This window comes from Spermophilus citellus, assembly GCF_964194105.1.
Source record: "Spermophilus citellus genome assembly, chromosome: 14".
NCBI lineage: Eukaryota > Metazoa > Chordata > Mammalia > Rodentia > Sciuridae > Spermophilus > Spermophilus citellus.
Window position 1 is genome coordinate 3,362,830 of NC_138194.1, and position 12,386 is coordinate 3,375,215.

Below are 12,386 nucleotides of genomic sequence, written 5' to 3' on the forward strand. Positions count from 1 at the left end.
TCCCAGGTGCAAGCTATGAACCCAGTATAGGAATATACATTGTAGCATCTTTTGTAACAACTAAGGAAAATAGAAACAAACCTTCCCAGTTTATCACCATGATCAGGGCAAATACAAGGTGCTTTCTTTATACAGTGAAACACCTTGCAGGAGTTAAAATGAATGTACTATTGCTACATGTATTCATCCACGTGGATGGATCTAAGGAACATTGAGTAGCCAAAGCAGGTTGCAGAAGATTCACTAGTTTAGGAAGGTTTAAGGCATTCAAAAATATTAGGACTTCTTTGTGGATACAAATTAGTAGTAAAAACACTGATGGAGGCTGTAGATAAACAGATTCCAGATGGTGGTGACCTGGAGGGGGAAGCTGGGAGTGAGGGCAGTAAGGGGCTGATCTGGTTCTGGAGTGTATGGAAGACAAAATTTCTCTGTAATGTATTGTTATGTATGTGGTGGGGGCAGGTTTGGGGCTCAGTTCAATCAATATATCTCACCAAATCTTACACAGACACACACACACACACACACACACACACACACACACACAAGCACACACTCTGGGGTGCACACATGTTACTCCAATTGCTTGGGAAGCTGAGACAGGAGGATTTCAAGTTCAAAGAGAGCTTCAGAAACTTATCAAGGCCCTAAATACCTCATGGAGACCTTGTGTCTAAATAAAATACAAATATAGGCTGGGGATGGGGCTCAGTAGTTACATTCCCTTGGGTTCTATCCCTGTGGAGGAAAAAATCAATAAAAAGGACGGGGGATGTAGTTCAGTGTTAGAGTGTCCCTGGCTTAAATTCCCAGTGTAAAAAATAAAAAATACAAATTTTGTCCAGTCATAGCCTTTGGCCTTTCTCGAGTCCTGAGTTGTACACCCAGCCATACTGCCATTTGTCCTTGCCAGGTGGTGGCCATGATAGCGTCTCCCTGGTGTGTAATTTTCAGAGGAAAATTATTTGGTCTATGGCTCTGGGCCCACTGTGAGGGAGGCAGATGTGTCCACCAGAGTGAGAGGTAGCTGAGTGCAGACAGTTATCTGGGGCAGTAGGAGCAGCAGCTACCTGGGCAGTGGGGGCCCTGTGGGAGGAGAACACCATGTGCCCACCTGGGAGCCCTCAGCCCTGAGCCTCACATTGCCCGAGGCCCCCATACACTACTCTCAAGGACTCTCTGCCTTTGCTTCCTTTACATGTCACATGGCCACAGAGAAATAACAAAGCAGAATGCCCTTGGGGATTGACTGTCCCATGGAATTCTGGACTGAGGTGGAGAAGAATCAGAGTGTGGTGGTTGACTTCCTTCTGCCCACAGGGATCTACCTGAGCTTCCCTGTGTCCCGCAATGCCAACCTCAGCACCATCAAGCAGGTACTGCCTGGTCTCCTGTCAGCCCTGGGAGCTCAGAAAGTCAGAGGCTTTGTTCCTCACACTTGAGAACCTCAGATATAAATTTTGAAAAATATACAATATCAAGAACTTGCATAAAAGGGGTGGTTAAACTTCACTTACTATTCAAATTCAGCTTACCCCATGGCAATGTGTTCCCCTCCCTAGTTACCAGAGGGCCAGCTACTAGTGACCACAGTCTGCTCGCAGCCACATAAGGGCCTTGCAGGAATTTGTCTTTAAAACTGTTGTCAACATAGTGCCCATCATCCTTGGAAAGGGTCCTCAGGTTCATTGAATAAATTTCAGGATGAATTACTGAGTCAAAGCAATGAACATCTGCTTTGGTAGATGCTGTCCTATGGCTTTCAATGGGGTTGTGCCACTTACAAACTAGGGTTTAATGGGTCATGCCTTGGACTGCCCGAGGGCAAAAACTTATTTCACAATTTTAAAAGCTATTATTGAGAACAAGAAAAAAATGATAGAAGCAATGGACCACACTTGAGGGATTTTTTTTTTTTAATGTCCTGGAAAATTTCTCTCTGCCTTCCTTCCATCCTTCCTTAAAATTTTCTACTTCAAAAGTAGCTGGGTGTGTCCCCAAATGTTCCAGTGGCTGAGTCAGGAGGATTATAAGTTCAAAGCCAGCCTCAACAACATAGTGATATTTGAAGCAATTAAGTGAGAACCTGTCACTAAACAAAATACAAACAAGGGCTGAGGGTATGGCTCTGTAGTTCAGTGTCCCCGATTTCAATAATAATATTGGCCCATAAAATTTTGGAAAATAAGAATGAGAAGGAAGAGACCTGCCTGTGATCCTGCCATAGAAGACAGCCACAGGCACTACCTTAGCCATTTCCTGTTTTCTAACTACATTCTAGCTAAATTCTGATTATGAACTTTCATGACTTGTTTTTCTGAGTGACCACAGTAACATTTTGTTCATATTCTAGTTCCTGTAAACATCATTATATGGTTCACTTGATGTGCTTACAGAACTTCAAACAATGTGCCTAAAGTTGAAACACTACAGTAGCAGACTTGTCCCTGGGGTCCCATCTCTCATTTCATTGTGGTTTTGGTTTCTTCATATTTTATTGATATGAAGCTTTGTGGGCTATGTGCTATGTGTCACAGTGGTTTAGCTCTGCCATGGCTCAAGGCCACCATTGCCTTGGTGGGGTGAAAGCAGCCCTAGATAATGTGTCTAAGGCAGGCGTGGCTGCTCAGTCCCCAATCTCCACACATCAAGTCCTTCACAGAGCACAGGGACAGGAAGCTTGCTGACTACCTGGTTGGTCCCAAGGGCCAAAGGGTTCCTAGGAAGTGATGTTGGGGTATCCCTTTGCTCTCTATGTGGCTCATGCAGAGTGGGATGCCCAGACTAGAGGCCTCTGTCTGCCTCCCAGCAGCTGTCATGGCCAGCAAGGCTGACCATAACCATTCCTCCCAGATGCTGTGGCACGAAGCCCAGAATGAGCCCCTCTTCCACATGCTCAGTGACCCTGAGGCCTACGTGTTCTCCTGTGTCAACCAGACCGCAGAGCAGCAGGAGCTAGAGGATGAGCAGCAGCGGCTATGTGATGTCCGGCCCTTCCTGCCCATGCTGCGCCTGGTGACCCGCCAGGGTGACCGCATGGAGAAGCTCATCAACTCACAGATCAGCCTCCTCATCGGCAAAGGTAGGGCTCGCAGATCAGCCCCCGCCTCAGCAAGGTAGGGCACACCTGGGTGGCTGGTGCCACATGCACCTGCACTGAGCCTGCTCCTGCCCTACAGGCCTCCATGAGTTCAACTGCCTACAAGACCCAGAAGTGAATGACTTTCGCACTAAGATGCGCCAGTTCAGCGAGGAGGCGGCTGCCCGCCGGCAGCAGCTGGGCTGGGAGGCCTGGCTGCAATACAGTTTTCCCCTTCAGCTGGAGCCCTCCACCAGGAGCTGGGGGGACAGCAACACCTCTCAAATCTCCAACCCAGACCTGATTGTCAATGTCAAATTTGAGGGCAGCAGGGTGAGCCCATAGCCCATGTCCTAGGAAGGCTGCTCCAGCTGTGGCACATGGACTGCTGTGCCCATGGGGACCTTCCACTGATAAGACACTCCAGTGTCCCAGGCCCCCAAATTTCCCTTCACTCACTGGCATTACACAGCATTTGCCAGGTATGCAGGCATGCAAGGGGTGTAGTCAAGCATCCCACCAGGTAAGCTCACCAAGGCTGAATTGGTCCCTTAATTCACTGGACAAGTATTTCCTGGGTGTCTGCTGTTACTTTCACCAGTGAATGACCCAGTCCCTGCCCTTGTGGGGCTCACACTTGGGGATACCCAATAAAGGCAGGCATGTGGCCTTGCCCCCTTTCCCCAGAAGCCCATGGGCCTGAGAGCAGCATGCCAACACTCCCTCCTCCCCACAGGAGAGCTTCACCATCCAGGTGTCCACCAAGGATGTGCCCCTAGTGCTGATGGCCTGCGCCCTCCAGAAGAAGGCCAAGGTATACCAACACCTCACAATGGAGCAGCCTGAGGACTATGTGCTGCAGGTGAATGGGCGGCATGAGTACCTCTATGGCAGCTACCTGCTCTGTCAGTTCAAGGTGAGGCCTTCAAGGAGCCCTCTGCACTCTGGGATCCCTGCCACTCTAGAAGGAGCCAGCATAGGAGTGAGAGAGCCAGACTGTGGGTCTCTCTTGGTTCCAGGGAATGGATATACCACCCATTGACAGTTCAATCTTACACTCTCATCTCAGTACATATGCAGCTGCCTGCACAGTGGACAGACCCCCCACCTGACCATGGTGCACTCCTCTTCCATCCTTGCCATGCGGGATGAGCAGAGCAAACCGGCCCCTCAGGTCCAGAAACCACACACCAAACCGCCCCCCATTCCCATGAAGAAGGTGAGATGATGTCCTCCCCTTTCTTACCCTCTTTCTCTTCCTACCTCCTTTTGGCTAATCATAGAGCCTCTTGGGCAGCACCAGGGATAGGTGTTGATCCAGGGGACTTTGGATGGTGCAGTCCTTTTGAAGAGTCAGGGCCTTGAGCTGACACCCAGGGTAGGGTCCTGTCTGAGCTACTGCGATCCCAGATTGCCTACTTCTCTGCAGATCTCAGGGGGGCTGGGGCCCCTGGGCCCCTGTGTGGCAGATTGGTAAAGGATGGTGTTGGAGACAGGTTTCTGAACCTTGCCACAAATTTGGGACCCTCTCCCCCTCTCCCCAGCCTTTCAGCAGCCAGGGGAATGAGCTAGGATTTAAGCCCCTCTCCTCTCCTCTCTAGCCCTCCTCTGTGTCCCTGTGGTCACTGGGGCAGCCTTTCTGCATTGAGCTGATCCAGGGCAGCAAAATCAATGCTGATGATCAGATGAAGGAAGGGGCTCGGGTACCAGGTGAGTGGACAGTTTGCTTGTTTGTTTTTTCACAAACAGGGTGTGCTGTAGCCTGGAGGGGCAGCAGAGAAAGAAGAGTGGGAGGGTGTCACACAAAAGTCACCTGGACACATTACTCATTATCTCTGCCGGGATTGGCTGTGAGCCACATCCAAATAATAAGAGGGGAGGGGAGCAGGCCAGCAGGCCAGGGAGGCCAATTAATGGAAACCTGGGCCAAGCAACTTGTGGGTATTTGACTTTGGTGGAGCTTGTGGAATCAGGCACAGCCTATTGAAGTAGGAGGCCCAGTCAGAGATGTGTAAGGCACCATAGAAGCTGGCTGCAGCTGGGCTGAGGTGCTTCCAGGGGTTACCAACCCAGGGGTGCCCAGAGTCTGGGGGACACTGCACATGGTTCCCCCTGGAAGCTGAGCCCCCATGGGCTTGGGGAACAGTGCCCTGTTGTCTCTTCAAAAAGCACTTTCATGGCTCCTCTGCACTCAGAACCACCTGCAGAGGTGGATTTATTATCCCACTTCTGGGAGGTGATGCCTGTCTGGGTCCACAGAGTGTAGCATGTCTTGTCTGGGTCTCTTTTTTGGCATTACTTTACAATCTGGGAAGGGGGGTGTGTCTGCAGGAGTCATGGAGGATTGGGTGGGAGCAGCTCTGGGGATGGGCTGGCAGGTTGGAACTGGAACAGGTGCAATGGAGACTGGAGCCACATGGGGCTCAGAAGATGCTAGGCATGAAGGTAGCCAGAGCTGTTAGAAGCAGAAGGGACCCTGGAACTTCTGAACCCTGATGAGGAAACTGAGGTTCTGAGTTGACCCACAGAGTCAAGTGTACTGAGACTGGCTTGCCCCAGTACAGCCTGGGGTACCAATTCCCCAAGACACCTGTACCACTGAGCTGCCAGCCTACAATCTGCTGGACCACTCTCAATGCAAGAAGTAGATTTGGACCCCTGTGTAAATGGGGACTTTCAAGGAGAGGATTGGAACTTTAGATGGGGTGGGGCCTTCACTCCCTCATCCATGCCCTGTACCCCTTCCCCAGCTGGTGGTGCAGGCCGGGCTCTTCCATGGCAATGAGATGCTGTGCAAGACGATGTCCAGCTTGGAGGTGAGCGTGTGTTCAGAGCCCATGTGGAAGCAGCATCTGGAGTTTGACATCAACATCTGTGACCTGCCGCGCATGGCTCGGCTCTGCTTTGCACTCTATGCCGTGATGGAGAAGGCCAAGAAGGCGTACTCTAGCAAGAAAAAGTCCAAGAAGGAGGTGGGTTGTGCTGACTGGGAGAGGTCCAGGCCTCAGACACCCAGTGAAACCCCTTACTGGGGCCTCTTGCAATCCTGCTCCCACAGGCAGGCACCCTGAGAACAGGGTTCTGGGAGAGCCTGGGGACCCCAGTCTCTCTGCCTGCCCTAGTCTGGCTCCTTAGTCTGGCTTCCTATGCTGCCTGAGCAACAGCTCATGAGTTGCCTGACTTGAAATATCTAGTCCAGACCTGTGGTCCTTAGGTATCCTGGAGGCAGCTCCCTTGGTGGAAGGACAGTGTTCTCAGGGGGACAGAAATGATGAGTTAGTGGCTGCCTGGGGAGAGTGTGGCTGGGCCCCAAGTCACTAGACCCAGGATGTGACTTGCCCCTGGTCCTGGGCCAGCTATGGGACTGGTGGGCTTACTCAAGTGTTTCTGGATGCTGGGTGTGAAGATGCAGGCAGCCAGGAAGGGATCTTGCTGGCTTAATTACTGAAACTCTGATAGGAAAGAGATAGCAGGTCCTTCCCCTCTTCCTGGGTCTAACTTGGAGACATTCCATGCAGTCTGGATCTTCTCTCCTGGTTGGCCTGGAGACTGGTTCCATTTTGCATATGAACAAGAAGAGGCTCACTCTGATCTGTAGTATCCTTCTCCAGGACTGCCCAATCGCCTGGGCCAACCTCATGCTGTTTGACTACAAGGACCAGCTCAAGACTGGGGAGCTCTGCCTCTACATGTGGCCCTCTGTCCCAGGTGGACCCAGGCCCAGCAGGGAGAGGCTCTTGGAGGGTGAGGCATCCAGAACTGGTTCCCCTACAACTACATCTCTCCTGCCTTCAGATGAGAAAGGAGACCTGCTGAACCCCATGGGTACCGTGCATAGCAATCCCAACACAGAGAGTGCTATCACCCTGGTCATCTACCTGCCCGAGGTGGCCCCTCACCCTGTGTACTACCCTGCCCTGGAGAAGGTCAGTGAGGTCCTTCTTGGAAGCTGAGCGCTAACCAGGAGCTTTCCTGGAGGTCTTCAGACGGGGTCCCTGGCCACCCCAGGCTTTGCCCATTGCTGGGGCCTGCGTCATCATGCTGATTTGAGGCCTTCCAGTAGCTATGTGGCCCACCAGGAGATGTTGGTGATGTCTGATGACATTTTGCTGTCACAGCCAATGGGACAGGTGCTACTGGCCTGTGGCAGGCTGAGCCTGGAGATGCTACTGAATGCCCTGCAGTGTGCAGGAGGGCTCCCACCAGCAAGAGTGGTTGGCAGTAGTGCTGAGGTGCAGACGCCCTGCCTAGAGCCCTGCCAGTGCTGGCCCAGGCCTGGGGAGCTCACAGCAGGGACACTTGTTGCAGATTCTACAGCTGGGACGTCACGGGGAGCATGGGCCTACCACCAAGGAGGAGGTGAGCTGGGGTGCTGGTGGGGCATGGAGCCAGGTGCTGGGCTGGAGGCCTCACTCTGCCTGCACCCCTTAGAAGCTGCAGCTGCAGGGAATCCTGGAGCAGCGGGGGTCAGGAGAGCTGTATGAGCATGAGAAGGACCTGGTGTGGAAGATGCGGCATGAAGTGCAGGAGCACTTCCCAGAGGCTCTGGCCCACCTGCTGCTCGTGACCAAGTGGAACAAGCACGAGGATGTGGCCCAGGTGGGTGGAGAGGGGCACCAGGGGCACAGCTGGAGTAGAGAGATAGCAGTGGGCCCCCCACTACCTGACTGCAAAGCACCCTCCAGATGCTCTACCTGCTGTGCTCCTGGCCTGAGCTTCCGGTCCTGAATGCCCTGGAGCTGCTGGACTTCAGGTTCCCCGACTGCCACGTGGGCTCCTTTGCCATCAGGTCCCTGCGGAAACTGACGTGAGTCCCAGCTGGGCACTGAGGCCCACAGGCTGCCAGCTCCTCACTAAGACAGCTTGCCCTGGCAACCTGGAAGTGGGTGCTGGGTGGAGATGAGCCTAGGCTGGCCTCACCCTCTTTCCAGTCACCTGCCAGCTGGAGACCTCTGTCCTGAGTTTCAGAACCCCAGACTCAACCAGCCTTCCTCCCCTACAGGGACGATGAGCTTTTCCAGTGCTTGCTGCAGCTGGTGCAGGTCCTCAAGTACAAGTCCTACCTGGACTGCGAACTGACCCAATTCTTGTTGGACTGGGCTCTGGCCAACCAAAAGATTGGCCACTTCCTATTCTGGCATCTTCGGTAGCTGGATGCACCCCTGCTGATTCCTTGGGAACCTAGAAAAGCCATGGGGGATGAGGGTCTCCTGGCCTGCTGACCTCATGTTTACTGGGCTGGGGAGGGGCTATGTGCCACTCCTGGCCATTCTCAGCCCCATCTTCTCCCTCCAGCTCTGAGATGCATGTGCCGTCCATGGCCTTGCGTTTTGGCCTCATCATGGAGGCCTACTTCAGGGGCAGCACCCACCACATGAAGGTGCTGATGAAGCAGGTGAGGCTCAGAGTGCCTGTGCCTGAGGCGGGCTCCCCTTCCAGGCCCCTTCACAGTCATACTCCTGGTTCTGGCTCAGGCTCATGTGCACTGCTGCTACTCCATTCTGCCCACCAGGTGGAAGCACTGAGCAAGCTGAAGGCCCTGAGCGACTTTGTGAAGGTGAGCTCCCAGAAGACCACCAAGCCCCAAACTAAGGAGCTGATGCACTTGTACATGCGCCAGGATACTTACCTAGAAGCCCTTTCACACTTGCAGTCCCCATTGGACCCCGGCACGATGCTGGCAGAAATCTGGTGAGCCCCAGGCCTAGCCCCACCTGGAGCCAGGCCCTAAGCCCCCTCCCCTGCCCTAAGCCCCCAACCGCCCAGGCCAACACTGCCCTCTGCCTGCAGTGTGGAAAGGTGCACCTTCATGGACTCCAAGATGAAACCCCTGTGGATCATGTACAGCAGTGAGGAGGCAGGCAGTGCTGACAGCGTTGGCATCATCTTTAAGAACGGGGATGGTGAGCCAGGCTGGGCAGGGGCCATGCTGAGGCCTTGGCCTTCTCACCTAGGCCCATATTGTTCTGTGGTCGGCCCCAGGGGGTTCCCTGAGAAGACAGAGCTCAGATACTCTGAGCCTTGCATGGGTGTATAACCCACTAGAAACTCCTGCCCTTCCAGACCTCCGCCAGGACACGCTGACTCTGCAGATGATCCAGCTCATGGACGCCCTGTGGAAGCAGGAGGGCCTGGACCTAAGGTGGGGCCTCTATCCATCACCTGTTTGTTTGGGTCTGTAACAGGCCTCAGAGCCTGCTCCTGGAGGAGTCCCTGGTCTAAACTGACACCTCCCTGTTGGCTGTGAGAGTGGCTGTTCTCACAAGAGGGGTAGGGCAGCTGGAGGGGTTTGGGTAAGGCCATTCCTGGTGCTCAGCTCCTATTTCCTGGCTTCCTACCCCTTGGGGAGCAGTGCCACCTTCTTCCAAGCCCACTGACTCATTCTCTTCAGAGCAAACATGAGCCCAGCCAAGGTGTGCTCTGCAACTTGGGTGCCAGTTCTGTGTCTCTGAGGCACCTTCCCCAGAGCCCCACACCTCGTCTGGCATCCTTAGGAATTTGAGCCGTGTTCCCTGTGGTTTTGTTGGGTGCCTCAATTTCCAGGGGGTTCCAGTAGCCCCAGAGAATGTCCTTAACCGTAGTGTCTGCCTGTGCCTCTTCTCATGTGCTAGGATGACCCCCTATGGCTGCCTTCCCACTGGTGACTGCATGGGCCTCATTGAGGCGGTGCAGCACTCGGACACCATTGCCAACATCCAGCTGAACCAGAGCAACCTGGCTGCCATGGCTGCCTTCAACAAGGATGCCCTGCTCAACTGGCTCAAGTCCAAGAACCCTGGGTAGGCTTTCTTATTCCTGGGAGAGGCTCCATAGAGTGAAAGGTGAGGGAAGGCCTGTGACAGTTTCCATGGCTGCTTGGCTCAGCTGAGCACTGGCCCACATCTGATTTGGGGCAGGACAGAGAAGGTCACTGTTCCCGGGTGTCCATTTTTCATGGCTGTGTTATGCTACTCAACTCTTTGGGCATTAAAACCACCACCGTGTTTAGTCACAGATATGTAGCTTGAGTGGGTTCTGCTGAGTGTTTCTGCTGTGGTTTGAAATAGCTGGTGCTATGGCTAGCATCTGTGATATTGCCTGAGCCCAGAGCATCTACCAAGGGCCCAGTCACACACCTAGGCACTTGGATGTCAGTTGTGCCTCTTTGTGCAGCCTCTCTTCATCTAACACATAGTCCTTGTCTTCTCTGAATGGTATTGTGTGGAAGAAGGGGGCAATTTCAAGCTGGGCATGGTGACCTATGCTCCAGAATAATGCCCTCCTTGTTGATTAACACAAGGCCAGATTCAAGAGGAGGGAAAATATAAGGAGCCCTGGTTTTCAATCTTCCCCACCCAGAGAAGCCCTGGATCAAGCCATTGAGGAGTTCACCCTCTCTTGTGCTGGCTACTGTGTGGCCACTTACGTGCTGGGCATCGGTGACCGGCACAGTGACAACATCATGATCCATGAGAATGGGCAGGTAAGGGGCACTGTGTTCAGCTGCCCAGTGAGCTTGTCCTACATGCCTGGCCCAGGGGCCTCTCTGCCCTTCCCACAGCTCCCAGAGGAGTGCCCCAAGTCCTGCTGACTTCCTCTAAACAGAACCTCTCTTTGTGAAGCCTGTTCAGTAGCAGCCCTTCATTCCCCTCAGCTATTTCATATTGACTTTGGCCACTTTCTAGGGAATTTCAAGACCAAGTTTGGAATCAACCGTGAGCGAGTCCCATTCATCCTCACCCATGACTTTGTCCACGTGATTCAGCAGGGAAAGACTAGTGATAATGAGAAGTTTGAAAGGTGAGGGTGCCCAGGGCCCTGGTGAGGGGACAGTGTCCAGCCAGGGGCAGGGATGGGGACATACCCTCAGCCTAACTCCTGCCTCCACCCTGGGGGTGCTGCCTTCTCTGCAGGTGCACCCCAATCCCAGAGTACCCTGTTGGGTAGTGCAAACAGGAGGTCCATGGGAGGTGTAGGAGGCAGGCCCAGGCAGGGGCATTGGTTAGAGGATCTGGGTACACCCATAATACGACCAGGGGCAGACACTCAGGGGCAGGTGCTGGCTGGATGCAGAGCCTCTGCTGGTTTGGGGCTGGGGGTGGCAGGGAGGACCCAGGGCTGTACCTATTTCCTCCACTTCTTCAGGTTTCGAGGCTACTGTGAACAGGCCTACAGCATTCTGCAGTGCCATGGGCTCCTCTTCCTCTAACTCTTTACTCTGATGCAGGCAGCAGGCCTGCCTGAGCTCAGCTCCTCCAAAGACATCCAGTATTTGAAGGTATACCAGCACAGGGCCACACCAGACTAGAGGCCAGAGTCCACCACAAACTTCCCAAAGCCTGCCTGAACCTCTACAGCTGTGGACGAGCCTGTCTGCCATATGTATAGTATAAAAAATGAGCTTGGCAGAGCTCATCCTGGTCAGAGTGCATCTTGCCCAAACAGCTCAGGGACCTAGGAAATTCACCTGACAGATGGGGGCCCTCATGCCGTCCCAGGCCCAGCATTGCAGTATGGTGCGAAGTGGCCAGAATGTTGCACTCCCTGGGCCTACTCCCGCCCAAATGAAGGTGAACTGTGATCTTGTTTGGTCATCCCATGTGTCCTCAGTGTCTTTCATGCATGAGATAAAGTCTCTTGTAGGTTTGCAAGACACTTTCCATTCCTGTCTTTTCAGTTGGTGAGAGGCAGAGTGGGAGGGGGTGTATTCCCTAAAGCTTCTCCTGCCCTTCTCTCAGCTAAGATGAGGCTGCCTGACCATCTGCTTGCAGTTCTTTTAGGAAGGAATTTCAACAACCCAAGGGGGCAGGAGTACAGGGAGGCAGAAGGGATTGCAGATACAGCAGGGTCAGGACACCTGAATGTTAATACAGTTGTGATGATTCTGTCCCAGGACACTCTGGCGCTGGGGAAGACAGAGGAGGAGGGGCTGAAGCACTTCCGGGTGAAGTTCAATGAAGCCCTGAGGGAGAGCTGGAAGACCAAAGTGAACTGGCTGGCACACAACCTGACCAAAGACAACCGGCAATAGTGGCCACCTCTGAGCTGCCACAGGCTGACTAACCTGTTCTGATGACAGCTACCCTGGGTTGTCCTAGATGGGGCCTCACACCTGAACTACACCTCATGGTAAAGAAAAACACAATTGCCTTTTGTTTACACTAGTTATTTAGACAGACAGGAAATGTTTAGACAGACAGGAAATGTTTAGACAGACAGGAAATGTTTCAAGATGATGGGGGAATGTGATGGACATTATTATCCAAAGTAGATGTACAAAGACACAAATTGGTGTAAATATACTTTGTATACAACAAGAGATATG

At 53.2% G+C, this 12,386-nt stretch overlaps 1 protein-coding gene across 1 annotated transcript; it reads left to right on the plus strand.

The window, feature by feature from the left end:
- Positions 1-1,235: 1,235 nt before the first annotated feature.
- On the plus strand, positions 1,236-12,092 carry LOC308633741 (phosphatidylinositol 4,5-bisphosphate 3-kinase catalytic subunit delta isoform-like; the record flags this gene model as incomplete). The annotated part of the gene is given in 23 exon segments (XM_081266786.1): positions 1,236-1,379; positions 2,857-3,085; positions 3,183-3,415; positions 3,819-3,998; positions 4,152-4,301; positions 4,684-4,773; positions 5,833-6,054; positions 6,694-6,790; positions 6,878-7,008; positions 7,391-7,441; positions 7,514-7,681; positions 7,768-7,889; positions 8,085-8,228; positions 8,378-8,477; positions 8,595-8,773; positions 8,873-8,985; positions 9,146-9,224; positions 9,694-9,861; positions 10,421-10,544; positions 10,716-10,861; positions 11,207-11,267; positions 11,271-11,339; positions 11,955-12,092. Coding segments are annotated over 23 exon segments (3,138 nt in total).
- Between the last annotated feature and the right edge of the window lie 294 nt (positions 12,093-12,386).